A 20,976-nucleotide genomic window follows, 5' to 3' on the forward strand; every position below is an offset into this window, starting at 1 on the left:
ACTTCTGTAATACAGTCTGGCTTCCCACATACTCACAGGGAGGAGCTGTGTGGCCAGCTTGCAGAATAGTCTTACTTACTTGCCAGCCATGCTTACCATAAATCGGCATGCTGGTTAATTATAGCTTGCAAGTTACATAAATGTCCAACAATAGAGGATCAGTTAAGAATAAAATTCATTATAGTGCCTGTGTATAACATGAGACTGTGCAGCCATTTAAAAAAATGACATCAAGAGCCGGGTGTGGTGGCGCACACCTTTAATCCCAGCACTCGGGAGGCAGAGGTAGGAGGATTGCTGTGAGAATGAGGCCAGTCTGGGACTGCAGAGCTCCAGGTCGGCCCTGGCTAGCCTACCTTGAAAAACCCTAAAAAGAAGACATCACTGGGTGTGGTGGCGCCTGCTTGTAATCCTAGTACGCAGAGTCTGATACAAGAAAATTTCAAGCTCCAGGCTAGCCTGGACTACCATAGTGTGTTCCAGGTTGGCAGGCTTGGGAGCAAGTGTCTTAACAGCTGGGCCATCTCTCCAGCCGTTTTGTGTGCGTGTGCGTGCGTGCGTGTGTGTGTGTGTGTAGATAGAGAGATAGAGATAGATAGATAGATAGATAGATAGATAGATGGAGAGAGAGAGACTTTTGCTTTGTTGCTCACTACGTAGCCCAGTGGGGATGCAAAGCATGAGCCAACAGGCCTGCTTTATTACCGTAGCCCAGGCTGGCCTCAGACTCATGAATATCCTTTGATCCCAGCCTCCTGGTCACCAGAATTAAAGGCATGTGCTATCACATCCGCTTTCTGTTAAGCACTTCGTCATAGTGACAAGAAAAGTAACTAATACAGCTAAGAGAGAGAGGGATCTGGATTTTTCTTTTTTGGTCTTTCTGAGGTAGGGTCTCCCTTAAGCCCAGGCTGACCTGGAATTCACTCTAGTCTCACACCGGGCTCTGGCAATCTTTTTTAAAAAAATATTTTATTTATTTCTTTATTTGTGAGAGAGAAAGAAAGAAAGATGCAAAGCCTGATACCTTGGGTTCAATTCTGCAACACCTATGTAAAGCCAGATGCACAAAGTGGTACATGCATCTGGAGTTCGTTTGCAGTGGCAGGAGGCCCTTGTGCACCCATTTTCTCTCTTTTCTCTGTCAGCCTCTTTATTTCTGTCTTTCTTTCAAAATAAATTTTTACAAAGCTGGGTGTGGTGGCACATGCCTTTAATCTCAGTACTTGGAAGGTAGAGGTAAGAGGATTGTAGTGAATTTTTGAGGCCACCCTGAGCCTACATAGTGAATTCCAGGTCAGCCTGGGCTAGAGTGAAACCCTACTTTGAAAAACGAATACACAGCCAGATGTGGTGGTGCACACCTTTAATCCCAGCACTCAGAAGGCAGAGGTAGGAGGATCGCCATGAATTCAAGGCCACCCTGAGACTACATAGTGAATTCCAGGTTAGCCTGGACTAGAGTGATACCCTACCTAAAATCAAATCAAATCAAATCAAATCAAATCAAATCAAATCAAATCAAATCAAATCAAATCAAATTGAGCCAGGCGTGGTGGTGCACGCCTTTAATACCAGCACTCGGGAGGCAGAGATAGGAGGATTGCTGTGAGCTCAAGGCCACCCTGAGACTACATAGTGAATTCCAGGTCAGCCTCAGCTAGAGTGAGACTCTACCTTGAAAAACAAAAACAAAAAATCAATAAATTAGCCTGGTGGCATGTACTTTTAATCCTAGCATTTGGGAAGCAGAGGTAGGATGATCCTTATGAGTTTGAGGCCACCCTGAGACTACATAGTGAAATCCAGGTCAGCCTGGGCTAGAGAGAGAGCCTACCTCAAAAAAACAAAGGACTGGAGAGATGGCTTAGCAGTTAAGGCATTCGCCTGCGAAGTCTAAGGATCCCGGTTCGATTCTCCAGGTCCTATGTAAGCCAGATGCACATGGTGGTGCATGTGTCTGAAGTTCGTTTGCAGTGGCAAGAGGCCCTGGTGCACCCATTCTAACTTTCTCTCTCTCTCCCTAATCAATAAATAAATAAAAACAAACAAACAAAAAATAATAATATAAAAAAATATGCAAAAAAGACATAAAGGTAGAAGAGAAGAAGAAGGACTATTTAGGAAGAGGACAGGATCATCAAGTACAACACAGGTGTGTGTGTGTGTGCATACGATCAAGTTACACGACACATATGTATGTAAGAAAATCATCACAACAAAGCCCATTATTTCACACTCATAACGTAAAAAAGAAAATGAGGCTTATACAATAGACTATGACTTGGCCTTAAAGCGGGGGGCGGAACTCCTGCCATTTGTGATGTGGAGGGACCTGGAGGACATTCCACTAAGGGAAGCCAGCCAGGCACGCTGCATGGCACTCTTTCGTAAAGCATCTAAAATAGCCACACTTGCAGATCAGACAGTGGGAGGGCATTGCCAGGGCCCAGGAAGAGGAGATGGAGGGTGCTGTTGAGCCATGCAAGGCTCAGGAAGGATGGACGAGCAGGTTTGCTGCTGGAGACAGAGGGCATGGTGCCGCCTGGCGTGGTGCTCCGCACTTGAGAGGCTGAGGTAGGAGGCTTGCCATGAGTTCAAGGCCAGCCTGAACTACCAAATCAGTTCCAGGTCAGCCTGGGCTACAGTGAGACCCTGCCTCAAAAAAAAGCAAAACAAAACAAAACGGAAACTATGGACTACAATGTAAAACCAGATGCACAAAGTGACACATGCATCTGGAGTTTGTTTGCATTAGCAGGAGGCCCTTGTGTACCCATTCTCTCTCTCTCTGCAAATAAGTGAATAAACAAATAAAAAACTTAAAAATGTGTGGAGAGTCATGCTCACATTAAATATTGTTACCACAAAACCAAAGCTGAAAGCCTGGGAAACCAGTGGAGATGGTGAGTAATGCTTATCCTCAGGCTGGAGAGGTGGGGGCTCCAGGGGTTAGTCCACTTTCTGTGTAAGTATGAGGGCCTGAGGGGCCTGACCATGCCAGCGTGAATCTCCAGAGACCACATGACAGCTGGGGGTGGCCATGCCCATCGGTAGCTCCAGGGAACCACCCAGGCCTTGGGAAAAACAGCGAGTTCCAGCATCAGTAGAGGCTCCGGCCCAGGGAAGAGCAGGCAGAAGTGCCCACTGAGGGGGCGAGCACATGGGCACTGCAAAGGCACAGAGACAGGCGTATACCACACATGCCACTCTACCTACCTACCTACGTACCTACGTACAGGCAAAGCAAAACAATAGTCTCAGTGTAAGGACAGTTTTTCAGGTGTATGCACTTATTCAAACTCATATTGTATAGATTAAGCATTTGCAGGTTTTTAAAAAAATATTTTCTTTTTATTTATTTGAGACAGAGAGGAAAGGAGAGAGGATGGGGGCCTCTAGCCACTGCAAAAGAACTCCAGACACATGTGCCACCTTGTGCATCTGGCTTACCTAGGTCCTGGGGAATTGAACCTGGGTCCTTTGGCTTTGCAGGCAAGTGCCTTAATCTCTAAGCCATCTCTCCAGTCCCCCCTCTCTTTTTGAAGTAGGGTCTTGCTCTAGCCCATGCTGACTTGGTCTCAGGGTGGCCGAGAAGTCATAGTGATCCTCCTACCTCTTCCTCCTGAGTGCTAGACTCAAAGGTGTGTGTCACTATGCCCAACTGTTTGCTTTTTTTTTTTTTTTTTTTTTTTTGAGGTAGGGTCTCACTCTAGCTCAGGTTGACCTGGAATTCACTATGTAGTCTCAGGGTGGCCTTGATCTCACCATGATCCTCCTACCTCTGCCTCCCGAGTGCTGGGATTAAAGGCGTGTGCCACCACGCCCGGCTTGTTTGCAGTTTTAAATATATATTTTATTTATTTGAGAGAGAAAAAGAGAGAGAGAGAATATGGGTATACCAGGGCCTTTAGCCACCTTGTGTATTTGCCTTTACAAGGGTACTAGGGAATTGAACCTGGGTCCTTTGGCTTTGTAGGCAAGCACCTTAACTGCTAATCCGTCTCTCCAGCCCTGTTTGCAGTTTTTTTTGGAAATGCATTCTAATTCAGTAAAGCCGCTGGGAGGGGCTGGGCTGTAGCTCAGTTGGTGAGCAGCTGTCTTGCACGCACAAGGCCCAGGGTGGTGCATTCCTGCAACTCTAGCATTACGGAATGGCGGCTGGAGGATTAGAAGTTCAAGATCATCCTCAGCTACATAGTGTTGGAGGCCAGCCTGGGCTATGTGAGACCCTGTTTCAAAATAACAACAGCTACAAAAAAAAAAAAAAAAGCAGAGAATAAAGAGAGCATGGTGGCGCACGCCTTTAATCTCAGCACTTGGGAGGCAGAGGTAGGAGGATCACCATGAGTTCAACACCACCCTGAGACTACAGAGTGAATTCCGGGTCAGCCTGGGCCAGAGCAAGACCAGACCCTGCCTTGGAAAACAAGCAACAACAAAAGCAGAGACTATTTCCCAGGACGTTGGCAGTGGAAGTAAGAAGTCAAAGATGGTACAGGAATGAAAACCTACAGGAGTCAGGACAGCTGTGGCTGAGGGCACAGGGGAAGACCTGGTGTCTGGGAACCTCCTTGGTGGCATAAAACATGAACCAACATCCTTCTCAACCCACCCCTTGCTCCCAGCTTTCCTTCCGTCTATCTGTTCAAGTTACTTTTCTTTTTAAAATATTTGTGCTGGGTGTGGTGGTGCACGCCTTTAATCCTAGCACTCGGGAGGCAGAGGTAGGAGGATCACTGTGAGTTTGAGGCTACTCTGAGACTACATAGTGAAGTCCAGGCAAAACCTTACCTCGAGAAACCAGAAAAAAAAAAAAGTTACACGGAGAGAACTCATGCTGCCAGAGCCTCCAGCCACTGCAGACAAACTCCAGACACATGTGCCACTCTGGGCATCTGGCTTTATGAGAGTACTGGAGAGTTGAACCTGAGCCATCAGGCTTTGCATGCAAGTACTTTTAACCACTGAGCCATCTCTCCAGCCTCTTCAAGTCATTTTTCTTTCTTTTTTAAAAAATAATTTTTTTGGGGGGGAGGGAGGGAATTACCATGGGAATTTTTTTTAATTTTTAATTTTTATTTATTTATTTGAGAGCGACAGACACAGAGAGAAAGACAGATAGAGGGAGAGAGAGAATGGGCATGCCAGGGCTTCCAGCCTCTGCAAACGAACTCCAGACGCGTGCGCCCCCCTTGTGCATCTGGCTAACGTGGGACCTGGGGAACCGAGCCTCAAACCGGGGTCCTTAGGCTTCACAGGCAAGCGCTTAACCGCTAAGCCATCTCTTCAGCCCACCATGGGATATTTTTTTATAATCATGGAAAATGCTAATAAAAATTTTTTAAAAATTTATTTAATTTATTTATTTGAGAGACAGAGGCAGAGAATGGGCACCCCAGGCCAGGGCCTCCAGCCACTGCAAAGGACCTCCAGACGCATGTGGCCCCTTGTGCATTTTTCTTATGTGGGTCCTGGAGAGTTCAACCGGGATCCTTTGACTTTGCAGGCAAACGCCTTAACCGCTAAGCCAGCCTCCCAAGTCATTTTTCTTATTGGCCATACTTGTCTGGTTGTCTTCTTGTCAGGCACCTGACTGGGTTATTTGGCCTGTTTTTCAGTCCCCGGGATTAAATCCAGAATCTTGCACATGCTCTTAGATGGTACCCCGAGCAACAGCTGCAGCCCCAGGAGCTGCGTTTGAGACCCTCTGCGGCGTTGCACAGCCTGGGACCAGGATTTATTGAGCAAAGAGAAAACAAGGGGTCGGTGGGATGAGAGTGGCATGGGCCCAGATCCCTCCCTCATCCATGGGAGGCACTGTGGGCAACAAGTGTGTGCAGTGCCCCCCTCCCTTTGCCTTTGTGTGGTAGGGTATGGGAAATCCACCTCGGGGCTAAGGAGGAGCAGCGGGTTGCTTGGCACCATGAAATCTGCGTTGGGGAGGCAGTCCACAGAGGAGCTGCTCAGGACGTGAGCACCTGCGTACCTTGGGCCTGAGCCTCTGGGTCCACAGAGCTCCCCGCTGAGGGTCAGTTAGATGAGGGAGGCATTGCTCACCTGCTCTGAAGGGTCTGCTTTGAGTCCCACATTCAGTAAGTCAATTCATCAGCGCCACCACTTTATTTTATTTATTTTGGTTTTTTGAGGGAGGGTCTCACTCTAACCCAGGCTGATTTTGAATTCACTATGTAGTCTCAGGATGGCCTCAAACTGACGGTGATCCTCCTACCTCTGCCTTCCCAGTACTGGGATTAAAGACATGTACCACTATTCCTGGCTCAAAAATATTTTTAAAAATTAAAAAACAAACAAACAGGGCTGAAAGATGGCTTAGTGGTAAAGGCACTTGCCTACAAAGCCCAAGGACCCATGGTTCAATTCCTCACTACCCACATAAACCAGATGCACAAGGTGACCCATGCATCTGGAGTCCATTTGCAGTGGCTAGAGGCCCTGGTGTGCCCATTCTTTATCTATCTATCTATCTATCTATCATCCACTCCTTTTTCTCTCTCTCAAATAAATAAATAAATAAATAAATAAATAAATAAAATAAGAAACCACCACCCGGCGTGGTGGCACACGCCTTTAATCCTAGCTTGTCCTTTGACCTCCACGTGAATGCAATGCACTTTCCTCTCCCCACACAAACATCGGGCTTCTGGGATATAAGAGTAAAATGTGGGGGACTAGGGGATCCACCCCATTAGATAATAGAAGTTATGGCCAGGGATAGAAGTTTCCACCTTTAATCTCAGCCCTCAGGAGGCTGAGGTAAGAGGACTGTTGGAGTTCAAGACCAGCCTGAGCTACAGAGTGAATTCCAGGTCAGCCTGGGCTAGAGTGAAACCCTACCTAAAAAAAGAAGAAGAAGGAGGAGGAGGAGGAGGAGGGGCAGGGGGAGAAGGAGGAGGACAAAGAGAAGGAGAAGGAGAAGAAGAAGAAGAAGAAGAAGAAGGGGGGCTGGAGAGATGGCTGAGTGGTTAAGGCACTTAACTGTGAAGGCTAAGGACCCAGGTTCAGTTCCCCCCAGTATCCATGAAAGCAGATGCACAAGGTGGTACATGCATCTGAAGTTCATTTTCAGTGGTAGAGGCCCTGGCAAGCCCATTCTCTCTCTCTCTTTCTGTCTCAAATAAGTAAAATATTACAAAGAAAGAAGGGGCCACTGGAGAGATGGCTCAGCAGTCAAAGGTGCTTACCTGAAAAGCCTGCTAGCCTGGGGTCCAATTTCCAAGCCACTCATAGGTGCCAGACAAAGCCAGGCTCAAAATGTGGCACAAACATCTGGTGCTCTTTCGCAGTGGCAAGAGGCCCAGACATGCCTGCACACATGCAAATAAGTTAAAAAAACATTAAGTGAAAAAGTGGCGGGGGCTGGAGGGATGGCTTAGCGGTTAAGGTGTTTGCCTGCAAAGCCAAAGGACCCTGGTTTGATTCCCCAGGACCCACACTAGCCAGATGCACAAGGGGGCCAGGGAAGGGCAAGATCTTGCCTCAAAAAAAAAAAAAAAAAAAAGCATTTATTTATTATTTACTTCACTTATTTATTTGAGAGGCAGGGAGAGAATGGGCATGTCAGAGGCTCCTGCCACAGTCAATGAACTCCAGATGCATGCACCATTTTGTGCATCTTGCTTTACATGGGTGCAGGGGATGGAAACAAGGCTACTAGGCTTTGCAAGCAAGTACCTTTAACCACTGAGAAATCTCTCCAGTCACCTACCTTTTATTTTTGAAGTGCCAGGGATCAAATCCAGGGCCTTGTGCATGCTAGGCAGGGGCTCTACCACTGAGATCCATCTCCGTCTCCCTCTCTTTTTTTATCCCTTTAAGATAGCCTTGCTGGGCTGGAGAGATGGCTTAGCGGTTAAGCGCTTGCCTGTGAAGCCTAAGGACCCCTGTTCGAGGCTCGGTTCCCCAGGTCCCACGTTAGCCAGATGCACAAGGGGGCGCACGCGTCTGGAGTTCGTTTGCAGAGGCTGGAAGCCCTGGCGCGCCCATTCTCTCTCCCTCTATCTGTCTTTCTCTCTGTGTCTGTCGCTCTCAAATAAATTAAAAAAAAAAAAAAGGATAGCCTTGCTATGGAATCCCAGGCTGGTCTAGAACTCCTGCCTCAGTCTTCCTAGAGCTGGGATTATAGATGTGAGCAACCACAAATAACTGAAGCTCATTTTCTTGCCTCTGAATTTGAACATTTCCAGTAATTTCTGGCAATTTCATACACATACACACACAGAAAGAGAGATTATGACTTTTTTATGCACAGATTGAATTAAGATGCTTTCTTTTGTAGCCGAGGCAAACCTCAAACGCAATCCATAGCGAAGGCCGCGCCGAGCTCTTGGCCCTCCCGCCACTGTCGCTCCTCCCTCTGCCTTTCACAGGTACTGGCCTCCGGGTTTGTACAGCGCAAGCGCGCCCAGCTGCGGGGATTCACGCTGATTTGTTTTAGCTGTCCAGATGGCTAGGTCATAGGAACCTGTTCAAAGAAGTTACGGGGTCATTTTGGGACAGGGAAAGATTTTTTTTTTTTTTTTCTTTCCCCGAGGCAGGGTCTCACTCGAGCTCAGGCTGACCTGGAATTCACTATTTAGTATCAGGGTGGCCAGAACTCACGATAATCCTCCTACCTCTGCTTCCCGAGTGCTGGGATTAAAGGCGTGCGCCACTACGTCCAGCGGATTTGTTTTCTTTTTCAAATTAAGGGGTTTGGATGGACACCTACTAACCGAAAATATGCTTTTTTTAAAAAAAAAATGGAGACAGGGTCTCATATAGTCCAGGTTGGCCTTTAACTCGCTCATGTAGCCTCACAGAATCCAGCCGTATTTGGTGGAAACAAGGGACAGTTTCAGAAGCCGCACGAACGCAGAGGCGTGGGAGCGCGCGGCGGGCAGCGGCAGCGGCAGCACCAGCTGCGCCCTTCCGCACAGCGCGCCCTGCCCTCCTGTCTTCTCTTCCCCAGGCTTTGGCAGCTCTGGGACGCGCTTGGATTTAGCTTTGGAGGATTTCATCGCGACAGCAGAGGACCGGGTGGGAGTGGCCAGGTGAGCAGAACACCAACACCGGCCACCCACCTTGCTGGCTCTTCGCCCCAAGCCTCGGGCTGGAGCGGGCGTCGCTACTTAAAGGAGGCGGGGCAGACGGTGCGCCGGGGCCCCGCCCACAAAAGGGCACGCTGGCGTCCTGGAAGCGGCGGCGGCCATCTTGGACTCGGGCGGGACCTCCACTTCCGGCTGTCTAGCAAAAGGTCTAAGGCGGGTGGCTCCGAGGCTGCGCGTGGGAGGGGATGCCTCGTCCCACGCGCTGTCCCCTAAGTCGGTGACGGGCCTTCCCTCCTACCTCCAGGAGAAACCTCGAGCCAGCGTCCTGGATCCTGGTGGCACGTTCTGCTTCAACGCGGTTTGCTACCTGGGTGACCTGGGAAGGCACCTGTTTCTCTGTAAGGTGGGAGTTACCTGTCACCACACCTGTTGTGTGGGCATCGAAGAGACGTTTTCAGCAGAAAGCCTGGCACAGGGTACCTTAAATGCTGCCTGAGCGTTTTCTGAACGTGTCAGGGTGCAGCCACTCATTTCCCACGGCAGGGCCTGTATGTGCCCTCCGAAGACATTTGGAGGGGCCAGGGGCTAGGCGACACAGCCCCAGGAGACTGACAGTGAGTCAGGAGTCTTTTGGAGGTGTCACACAGACCAGGACTGGGGGGAAAATCTTTGTGGGTTTTGGAACATTTCAACGCCCCCATGCTTGTTATTTTTATCACCCTGGCTGTCTCTCCTTAGGGACTCCCATGTAGCATTAAACTAGAATAAAAAAAAAAATCAGCGTGTGTGTGTGGCTGTGGGGACACTGTGTCCCTAGCAGAGCTAAATATGAGGGAGAAGAGCCTTTTGGCCAGCATGGCTTGTGACTCCAAAGAGGGAGGTGGACGACGGGGGAGCCCCAGACTCTTGAGGCTGACCCAGCTCTCAACCAAGGGGTCCCCAATAGGGGGCGCAAAACTGCCTGGAACCCAAAGCAATGGGAGAAGCAAGTAGTTGGTGGGGATGTCACAAAGTCTGGCCGGGTTTTTTTGGAGACCCAGGGATGGAAGGAAGGATGGGTGCTTTGTTAGATCAGAAGCACATAGGGGTGCCCAGCTTTCTTCAGCCCAGCCTGAGGAAGGGGTAGCCTAGGTTGCAAAAATGCCAGGTAGAGGGCTGGAGAGATGACTCAGTGGTTAAAGCGCTTTCCTGTAAGCCTAAGGATCCAGCCTGGATCCCCAGTGTGGTAGTTTGAATAGATGGCCACCAGTAATATTCAGTGTTTTATTAGTTTGTAGTTTGGATCTGCAACCACGAGGCTGGAGGAGGTGTCACTGGCCGATCTTAGTGTCTGCCCTAAGGTGTGGTGGTGGGTTTGCAATTCCAGTCTAAAGGTATCCAAAGTGCCTGGAGTTCCTGAAGTGTGTTTGTGAGGTGGCTTTTAGAGTTTTGGCTTGTGACTCTTCTCTCTCTTTCTGCTTGGACCTCTGAAGGCAAGCCAGCTTCTTCTGGCATTATGAACTTTCACTGGATCTGTAAGCTTCAAATAAATACCCCTTCCTCCATAACTCTGCCTGGTTTGGAAGTTCATCTCGGCCACCTGAATCCGTCTGCTACACCCGGTATCCACGCAAATCAGGTGCACAAGGTGGTGCATGTGTCTGGAGTTCATTTGCAGTGGCTGGACGCCCATGCCTATTCTCTTTCTTTCTTTTTTTGGTTTCTCACTCTAGCTCAGGCTGACCTGGATTTCACTATGTAGTCTCAAGGTGGCCTCGAACTCTTGGCAATCTTCCTACCTCTGCCTCCCAATGCTGGGATTAAAGGTGTGCACCACCATGCCCAGCTTACCTATTCTCTTTCTTAAATAAGTATTTTTTCGAGGCAAGCCCAACAAACTGACCTTCTTATGAGAGAGAGAGAGAGAGAGGGAGAGAGAGAGAGAGGGAGAGAGAGAGAGAGGGAGAGATGGAGAGGGAGGGAGGGAGGGAGGGAGGGAAGGAGAGGGAATGAGTTGGCATGCCAGGGTCTCCATCAACTGTAATTGGACTCCAAACACATGCGCCACCTTGTGTGCATGTGCGACCTTGTGCATGATATATATATGTATATTTTAACGCCAAGTGGAAAGCCAGGTGCAATGGCGCACGCCTTTAATCCCAGCACTTGGGAGGCAGAGGTAGGAGGATCTTTGTGAGTTCAAGGCCACCCTGAGACTATATAGTGAATTCCAGGTCAGCTTGGGCTACAGCAAGACTGTACCTTAAACAACAAAAACAAAAACAAAAAAAGGGGGGGGGTGAGAAAAGCCAGACGAGGTGGGGGTGGGAAAATTGCACAGTTTATTTCCAAACACAGTCAGAGGATGGGTGAGGGCGGGGCAGCAGGCTCCCTATGCCTCCTCTCCCTGCATTTGGCTTAATCAAGCACTTCCCTCTCCTCTCCCCTCTTGTGCAAGATGGGGAAGGCCTTCCCACCCCATGCAAGGATGGCCTAGGCAGGCAGGAGCATGGGAGGTGGGTTTCAAGTATTCACAGTTCCCAGGGGTCACACTGGGCCCAGCTCGGGGGTTGCTCCTAGTGGAGTAGTTCCTTTCCTGCTCAGACTTCTGATGAGCACATAGCCTCTTCTCATAACAAAAAGCAGAGTCTCTGGCTATACAACCCCGGGCAAGGAAGGGCCCCAGCAAGCCGGCTCACCCAAAGCCCCTGGGGAGCAGGTTAGGGGCATCACCCCCAGGGGTTATCAGATGAAGAGACAGGTGAGAACTGAGGACCTCAGGAGGGCTCGCAGGCTTGGAGGGCCTTGATGGACATGTCCAGGACACACTGGTCTGCACTGCCACCTCCACTCTGAGTCCAGAATCCCTGAGAGTCCGTCCACAAAGTCAGGGTGGGGTGGGGGCGTAGGGACAGGGAGGGTGGAGCACAGGACAGTGACCCACCCCCACGCCCAGCTTGTCTTGCTCTCAAGAGCCAGTTCAGGGAGGAGCATGACGGGCTCTAGTCCCACCTCTTAATTCCTGACCTTCCAGAACACAGGTTACACCCACTGAGCCTCAAACCCCTGCTATCCTGACTTGGGCTGAGTGAAAGAGGGGGGGATGTCTCCCACCATTATTATAAAATGCTTAAACAATTTCCTAGGGGCAAGTGGTCCCTACCCTCTTGTCACCCCAAAGTAATTAGCCCCTCTCTCACAGGATGGGGCTCAGAGAGAGAGCCCATTAGCACCATGCAATGTTGGGGTACCTGTGCTGCAAAGGTGACCCTCGGGCAGGGGCCCTCCAAAGCTGGGGTACCAGTTTGCTAAAGCTTCTGTCCTCTGGGGAGGATGGGGAAGGGCAAAGGGGCAGGGAGAAGTGCTGGCTGAAGTCTAGGCAGGGGTCTTGGCTGGGACCCCCAAAGGGCCCCTTCAGGAGTCATGATTTGAAGAATCTTTGTACCACAAACTGCCCCAAAAGAACCACAGCCAGAACTGCCAGCACGCTCCGGATGGGGTTGTGATGCAAATTCAGAGCCGCCACCTGCCAAGAGAGAGTGGGTCACAGAGGGACTGGCATCCCTGGAGCAGGGTAGCCCCAGCAGCGGGTTTTGACCCCCAGGCACTCACCCAGCCACCTCTTTGCGCGATCCACCGGGCAATGTAGTGACGCAGCATGACGTCAGCTAAAAAGCAGGTCACCTGACCCAAGAAGCCAGTCAAACCACGCTGGTAGACGTACAGGGCCAGGCGGTAGCCAAAGCCCAAGAGGGCCACCACACGACCCCAGCTGATGCCGCTCTTAAACAGGCTGTGGACAGAGAGCTATAGGTCAGTGGAGAGTCGCCTGGAGTCCCCTGTCCTCCTTTCCTTCCCCGCCGCCCCTTCTCTCCTCGCCAGGGAAGCTAAGTGAGTTAGCTTAAGTCCAGGCTGCGGTGGGAGTCTGCCTCGGCCTGGCCTCAAGTTAGGATTCAGGAAGAGGCTGGGTCTCTGTGAAGGAGAAAGCTGAGAGGGCACAGGAGCTGAATGCCGCAGCTGGCACGTGGCCCCCGAGTGGCAGGCGTAAAGGGCCCAGAGTGGGCAGAGGGTGGAGTGAGTGGAGAGAGGTATTAGGGAATTACCTGTGGGTGTTGCTGTTGGCCTGGCAGCCCCGAGGGACAGCAGAGAGAGAAGGACAGAAGAGATTAGGGCAGGTCCCAGAATCACAGAGGCACGGGGGCAATGGCACTGGCAGGTCAGCTCTGAGCACCCATTCTAAACCCGACCCCTACCGGCACCCTCCCCTTTGGATCCAACTCCCTAGCTTGGGGGAGAAATGACAGTGGGCACAGCTGGGCGTGGTGGCACACACCTGTGATCCCAGCGCTGGGGAGGCTGAGGCAGGAGTACCAGGAATTGGAGGCCAGCCCAAGCTACCTGAGATCCTATCTCAGAAAATAAAATGGGGCCAGGCATGGTGGCACACGCCTTTAATCCCAGCACTCGGGAGGCAGAGGTAGGAGGGTGCTGTGAGTTCAAGGCCACCCTGAGATGACAGAGTGAATTCCAGGTCAGCCTGGACTAGTGTGAGACCCTACCTCGAAAAACCAAAATAAAAATTAAAAAATAAAATAAAATGGGGCACTGGAGAAATGGCTTACCTGTTAAGGCACTTGCCTGCAAAGCCAAAAGACCTAGGTTTGATTCCCCAGGACCCATGTAAGCCAGATTGCACAAGGGAGCACATGCATTTGGGGTTTGTTTGCAGTGGCTAGAGGTCCTGGCATGCCCATTCTCTGTCTGTCTTCTCTCTCTGCTTGCAAATAAATAAATAAAAAGCTTTTTTTTTTTAAAAAAAAAAAAAAAAGAAGAAGAAGAAGAAAATGGGGCCAGGTGTGGTGGCCCATACCTTTAATCCCACCACTTGGGAGGCAGAGGTAGGAGGGTTGCTGTGAGTTCGAGGCCACTCTGAGACTACACAGTGAATTCCAGGTCAGCCTGGACTAGAGTGAAAACTTACCTTGAAAAGAAACAAAACAAAACATAAGTCAATAAATAATAATAAATAAAGTGGGGTGGGGGAAGGCTGGAGAGATGACTCAGTGGTTAAGGTAGTTTCCTGCAAAGCCTAATGACCCAGGTTTGATTCTCCAATACCTACATAAAACCAGATGCACAAAGTGCTGCTTGCATCTAGAGTTCATCTGCAGTGGTGGCTGGAGCCCCTGGTGCACCTCTCCTTGCAAAAATAAAGTAGAAGTTGGGCGTGGTGGCAGACACCTTTAATGCCAGCACTCGGGAGGGCACAGAGAGGATCGCCAAGAGTTTGAGGCCACCTGAGACTACATAGTGAATTCTATATCAGCCTGGGCTAGATTGAGACCCACCTTAGAAAACAAACAAATTAAAAAAAAGGATAAAAGAAAAAAATTTAAAATCTAGGTGTAAAATAACTGAGTAATACATCTGGTTTTCTTTCTCTTTTTAAATTTATTTTCATTGGGTTTTTTTTAGAGAGACAGAGGGAGAGAGAGAGAATTGGTGCACCAGGCCTCAGCCACTGAAATTGAACCCCAGAAGCTTGCGCCACCTAATGGGCATGTGTGACCTTGCTCTTGCCTCACCATTGTGAGCTTGGCTTACGTGGGATATGGAGAGTCGAACATGGGTCCTTAGGCTTCCCAGGCAAGTGCCTTAACTGCCAAACCATCTCTCCAGCCCTGACTTTTTTTTCCTTTCTGAGGTAGGGTCTTGTAGCCTAGGCTGACCTGGAAACTCACTATGTAGTCTCAGGGTGGTCTTGAACTCATGATGGTCCTCCTACCTTTGCCTCCTGAGTGCTGGGATTAAAGGTTTGTGTCACCACAACTGGATTTTTTGTTTTTTTGCAAGTAGGGTCTCACTCTAGCACAGGCTGACCTGGCATTCACTCCCTGTAGTTCCAAGCTGGCCTTGAATTCACAGTGATTCTTCTACCTCTGCCTCCTGGATTAAAGGCATGCACCACCACACCCAGCAAGATATCTGACTTTGACCTCTGGCCTCCACATGCACACACATGGGTGCATACAAGAACACACATACACACACACAAAGAAATGGTGGAGTCAGGTGTGGTGGCACGCACCTTTATTCCCAGCCTTAGGAGGCAGAGGTAGGAGGATCACTGTGAGTTCAAGGCCAGCCAGCCTGGGACTACAGAGTGAGTTCTAGGTCATCCCAGGCTAGAACATTTTAAAAGAATCCTAGAGTTGGTTTTTTTTTTTTTTTTTTTTTTTTTTGGTATTCACACATGCTCATGTGTGTATGGTTTGTGGTGTGAATACACATGTGTGTGCAAATGCATGCATGCTAGGCACACATGTGGAGGCCAAAGGAGAACATTGGGTGTGGGATGTGTCTGCCTGTTTTTGCTCATCCACCTGTTTCCTCGAAACAAGTCTCTCACTTAATCCATTTGCTGTTTTCTCTGGTCTCCAAGTCCCTGATCTCTACCTCCCATAAGGCTGGTGTGGCAGATGTGTGTGGACATGCCCAGCTGTTTACATGAATGTTGGAGAGTCAATCCTGAGTGGCCTCAGGCACTCTCCTAGCCACGGAGTCATCTGCCCAGCCCCAGGGCTACTGGTTCAAGGGTATTCTCCCTATTTTCTGGCAAGGAGAGTGAGGACTGGGAAGTTCCATAGTGCTGGGTGGTAAGGCTGGCAGAGGAATCAGGTACCGGGTGTCCCTTTGCCCAGTGTACTATATAGATGCTAGCTGATAGCAACCGACCTGCCTCAGGGCGTGGTCTCACCGTCTGCACTGTGGTCCACCTCAGCTGGGCAGCGCTTAGGAACATCCCACCCCAGGTCCTTCTAGTGCTCTGGGTCGGGTCCTTGCGGCAAGAGGTATGAGTTTATGCACAAAACCGGACCCGTGTGGGGTTCAGAGACAGGGAGATGAGGGCTGAAATCATGTGTGAGTTAGCCCAGACACCAATAGCATGCATGAGCCAACCCAGACACCGTTCCCAGGCACTGACAAAGAAGATGCGGAGCCCCTGTGTGGGCACAGGACAGAGCGACCGTGCTGGGTACCTGTAGGCGATCTTGGTGAAGAGCTCATAGGCGTTCCCGGCCGTGGGCTGCAGCTGTTCTAACAAGCTCTGGAACTCGGAGTCATAACGCCGGTTAATGTCGTCTCCAATGAGGGCGAGCTGCCGACCCACCTGCCCCAGGACGCTGGAGGGACAGGAATCGGTGGGTAAGCAGCCAGTGCGGGGGAGCTGGCTCGTGGCAGAGGGCTTCTTCCCGAGGGGACCCCGGGGTGTGCACCCCGCCAGAAGGTCCTTGACAGTGTCTGTGGACACCAGGGCTGTGTCCAGGACGGTGGGCAGGTGTGGGAACCCAAAATGTGAAAGGAGTGCTGACGGATGGCAAGGACAGGACCCTCAGGCCTCCCTGGCTCCTTGGACCCGCTCTGTCCCTTCCCCTGGGGAGCTGGAGCTCACCTGTTGGGCTCTAGGGGCAAGGTGTCCATCTCAGGATCAACGGGGGCAGCTGCCCCCTGGGCCTCCTGCTCCTGCTGGTGCAGGTAGAACACGTAGCTTCGGAAGACCTCCTCCGTGTCCTGGGCGACCTGCTGCTCTGGAGACCACAGCCGGAGGTCAGGGGGAAGGCTGGCTCTGTGGCCTGCCTTCAGGGGTGGCTCACGCTTCCTCGTGGCCCACAGGACGGTTCCTGCCCTGGCTCTCTAGTTCTCCCTACAGGGTTTGGCTGGGGAGATCATGCAAATCTTACAATAGCTCTGGCAAGAGGCTGAGCACCAGCCAACTGATGGGGAAACTGAGGCATGGGTTGGCTAAGGAATGTGCACAGAATTACCCAGGTGTAACAAACAGCAGAGTTTGTCTCAGTGTGGACGAGGTGCCCAGACTTGGGGTTCAGGAAATGAAACTGAGGCTGGAAACTCGTGCCCAGAAAAGACACAATTAAAGGAGATTATTTTGTTTGTTTGTTTGTTTTCTGAGGTAGGGTCTCGCTGTAGCCCAGGCTGACCTGGAATTCACTCTCTAGTCTCAGGGTGGCCTTGAACTCTCAGCGATCCTCCTACCTCTGCCTCCTGAGTGCTGGGATTAAAGGTGTGCACCACCACATCCGCTTCGTTGTCTTTTGAGACAGGGTCTCACTATGTCACCCAGGCTGGCCTCAAACTTGTGCCAATCCTCCTGCATCAGCATCTCAAGTTCTGCTATTACAGGCATGAGCCACCAAGCCTGACTCACATAATGAAGACAGTGACAGACCTGAGACATGATTCCCAGATCCAGGGAACAGCCTGTCCTGGGCTGTGGGCTGGGCGTCCCTGGCCGCCTACTTGGAAGAGTGGAGGAGGGCAGCCATCTTACCTCCTCCCCCAAGTTAGGATGGAGCCGGTCCCTGTTCAGTGGGCCGCTTCCTCGTTTCTCCTCCTGCAGGGGCACAGGCCGCATTCTGCTTTCCTTCCTCACCTCTGCCCTGTGCCTGACCCCTGGGAGGGCACCGTGCCTGTCTTCATGCTACTCTCTCATCCTCTCCTGTGCTTATGAGGGACAGGAAGACCCTTACCAGAAGGGGAGGGTGGAGAAAGGTCTTCACACTCCTCTGGCGGAGGGCCTGGTCCTTGCCCAGATGCCATCTTTCAGGCCTCAGTGGAGGACAGGGTCAACCTGCAGGGACAGTGAGAACGAAGATGGTGATGGACAGGGTGCCTCTGGCTGGGGATCCCTGAGAGGGTGCCGTGGCCACACAGGAGGGAGAACCCCTCACACACACTCCCAGAAAGCTGCTATCTTCCTCTGGGACGTTTTCTTGTTCTGTCACCTTGAGGCCTGGTGGCATCTTCTGGGAGCAGGGGGACTCTTTGTGCCTCACTACGAGACGTGAGCAACAGGGCGGTCAGGGACAGATGGAGGTGTGCACACACCCGGCCTGTGACTGGTACCCAGGGCCCATGCCCTAGGGCTGCCCATGTCTCGTTTGTCACTCTGGGGAGGAGAGGCTGGTTTTGGAGCCTGGAAGCTGCTTCTGAGGCCTTTCGTCCACTCCTGGGCTGGCCACCTCACAGGCGACAGATAACCCAGGAGGCCTCCTCAAAGGCTCACTTCCCCTTGACTGATGGAGGTGGCATATCTATTTTCCAGTGAGGGCCTGTTGGCTGCAAACTCCCTAAGAGCCGGTGGTAGCCTCCAGCACTCTTGGGTGTTGAGTGTTGAACGCTCCCATTACTTCATTTAGGTTAACTCTCTCTCTCTCTCTCTCTTGTTTGGTTTTTCAAGGTAGGGTCTCGCTCTAGCTCGGGCTGACCGAGTGCTGGCATTAAAGGCGTGCGCCACATGCCCAGCTTAGGTAAACACCATTTTGGGTGTATGTGTGATGTGTGTGCGCGCGTCTGTTCGTGCTGGGTGAGTGTGGGCGCATGGGCACCACAGCAAACGTGTGGAGGGCAGAGCACAACGTCAGGTGTTGGTTCTCGCCTTCCACCTTGTTCAGGCGGAGTCTCCCATGGTCCATTGTTGCCAGGTGAGCTGGCCCTCGAGCTTCTGGCGTGTTCTCCTGTCTCCTCCTCATTTCTACCTGAGGTGCACAGAGCTCACACCACAGCACCAGGCTTTAAGGGGCTCTGGTGATGGGAGCGCGGGGACTTCCGTTTGTGCGACACGTGCTCCTCTGAGCCAGCTCCCCAGCCCTAGGTAAGCATTCTTGCAGCCATGTTATAGGTGGGAAAATCGGGGCAGCAGGACACGCGAGTGTGAGGATACACAGTCAGAGAAAGTCACTTACTTCCCAGTTCGTGGACCTTAGAGTGGCCTGTCCCCAGGGAAGCTCTCCAGCTGCCTTACAGTGACCTGGGCTCCTCAGAAGTCTCCAGTCGGCCTCATGCCTTGCACCTTACCACACACCTGCTCTCCTGGCCTATGCCTGTTACCTTTTTTTGTTTTGTTTTGTTTTTCGGGGTACAGTCTCACTCTAGCCCAGGCTGACCTGGAATTCACCATGTAGTCTCAGGGTGGCCTCAAACTCAAGACGTTCCCCCTTCCTCTGCCTCCCGAGAGCTGGGATTAAAGGTGTGCGTCACCATGCCCAGCTTCTGTTATCTTTTTATTGTTGGGTTTTGTATGTATTTTTTTTTTTTTTTTTTGGAGTCAGGATCTTGATATTTTGCCCCACATTGGCCTTGAACTTCTGATCCTCCTATCTCAGCCTTCTCCCTTCTCAGCCTACTCCAGAGTGCTGGCATCACAGGCACGGGTCACTCTGCCCAGCCCCTTTTCCTCTTTTCCCGGTCCTGGCCTCAGCCTGTCTCCACAGGAGGACTTCCTGAAGCAGGCTGTTTCGCTTTCAGTTCGCACCTCTTCACAGCCCCATGGCTTAGGCTGCCTCCATCACCGTGACGGGAAGTGCCCTCTTCCAGTCCTACCCCAGGCCCAGCACAACTGTCCCCAGCCTGCCCTGGCTATGGGTCCATGCGCCCACCTTCCTTTCAGGGGACAGTTTCCGGAAGGTACCCAGGACCATTTTCGAGTCACTCACGGGCTCTGTGAGAAGGGGTGGAGGAAGTCTAGTCTACCTGTGTGCTCTATCCCCCACCGTCAGGTACAAGGACAGACGCAGGGCGAAGGCGACCATCTTGTCCCCCACCTCTGGGACTAGCCCTCGTGAAAACAGCCCTTTGCCCGGGATGCTGCCAACCCAGCAGAAACTTCTGGAGTGGCCTCTCCCTCTCGCTCATCTTCAAACTACCATACCCCAGGCCAGGAGGGCCGATGATGCTGACCCCATCTGATCTCCCATGGAGACCACCCCCCAGGGGCATCGCTGTTGGGGAACGGGGTTGGGGGGAGCCTTACAACAGACCTACGGCCATCACTCTGTGCTGAGACCCTGGGGTTACTCTTGCCCCCTACCCACCAACTTCCCATTCTGCCCCTGCCTCCTGGGCTTGCTGGGCCTAGGGATCAATGTCCCCAGGAAGAGCCACCAGGCCTGGCCTGGCCCTGGAGTCAGCCGGAAGAGTTCTCAAACGCCTGCCCTGTCCTTGACCTCAGCCCCCCCCCCCCCTTGCTAAAAGACCTGCTTTCTGGTATCTTGAACTTTCCAGAGCAGGGCAAGAAGGGAAGTTGTCTGAGGGGCAGCCAGCGGTAGCCCTGTCCTGATCAGCCCCCTACCACGGCGGGAAGGACTTGCCCAGGCAAACCTTGAGGGTTCCCTTCCCATTGGACCCTGGTGGGCTCTGTGCCCCACCCAGGGCTAAGGCTGCCAGGATTAAGCAGCCGGGAACTGCTACCAGCCTACCTGCTCAGCCTCTGGTCCAGCTTCGGGATGGCTTTGTGGAGCAGAAGCCAAAGGTCCCTCGGGCCTGGTGGCTGCTCCCGGGGCAGGCTTTCAGGCCTGACTTCCAGGAATGGGTGTCGGTGAATTCCTGGTGTCTGATGCAGCCTCGGCTTGCCCTTGCCCGGCCCAGGGACCCGCGTGCCGCCGGCGACCATAGAGGAGCCGCAATGCCGGCCCAGATCAGCTCCCTCTAGAGGAAGTTGGCCGGTGGCCGCCGGATGCGGATGCACAGGCTACAGCCTGGAAGGAGGTCTGGGCGGGACAGGAGTGTGTGTGTGTGTGTGTGTGTGTGTGTGTGTGTGTGTGTGTGTCGGTGATGAGCCTCACCTCCCATGCCTGTTCAAGTCTCAGCACAAGGAGAGGCTTTCCGCATTCTGCTCGTCCTTCTCTGATTCCCAATGCTCATCCTTGCCTTTTTCTTTTTCATCAGACAATACCAGTAAAAACCCCACAAAGGAGCCAGGCTTGGTGGTGCACGCCTGTAGCCCCAGCACGCAAGGGGCTGAGGCAGGAGGATTACCAGCTGGATGCCAGCCTGTGCTACAAGACCTTGTTTCAAAACAGTAGTAACAGGAACAGCAAACACATCAGTGTTTGCAAAGCCCCTTCCCGTGCCTGCGCGGGATTTTCCA

General features: G+C 51.7%; 1 protein-coding gene and 1 pseudogene across 1 annotated transcript; both read right to left on the reverse strand.

Annotated features, from left to right (window-relative positions):
• The window catches only part of LOC101598726, a 28,266-nt pseudogene extending 19,246 nt beyond the window's left edge, over positions 1–9,020 (reverse strand).
• A 2,328-nt stretch (positions 9,021–11,348) lies between these two features.
• Bak1 (BCL2 antagonist/killer 1) lies at positions 11,349–20,539 on the reverse strand. The gene is made up of 6 exons (XM_004649573.2): positions 20,306–20,539; positions 17,579–17,679; positions 16,483–16,618; positions 16,070–16,213; positions 12,642–12,822; positions 11,349–12,555 (listed from the first exon to the last, which is right to left on the reverse strand). The coding sequence occupies exons 2-6, from the start codon at positions 17,646–17,648 to the stop codon at positions 12,451–12,453; spliced, it is 636 nt and encodes a 211-aa protein (XP_004649630.1). The 5' UTR covers positions 17,649–17,679; positions 20,306–20,539; the 3' UTR covers positions 11,349–12,450.
• Positions 20,540–20,976: the final 437 nt, after the last annotated feature.

Source organism: Jaculus jaculus, chromosome 8 (genome assembly GCF_020740685.1).
Source record: "Jaculus jaculus isolate mJacJac1 chromosome 8, mJacJac1.mat.Y.cur, whole genome shotgun sequence".
Classification (NCBI taxonomy): Eukaryota; Metazoa; Chordata; class Mammalia; order Rodentia; family Dipodidae; genus Jaculus; species Jaculus jaculus.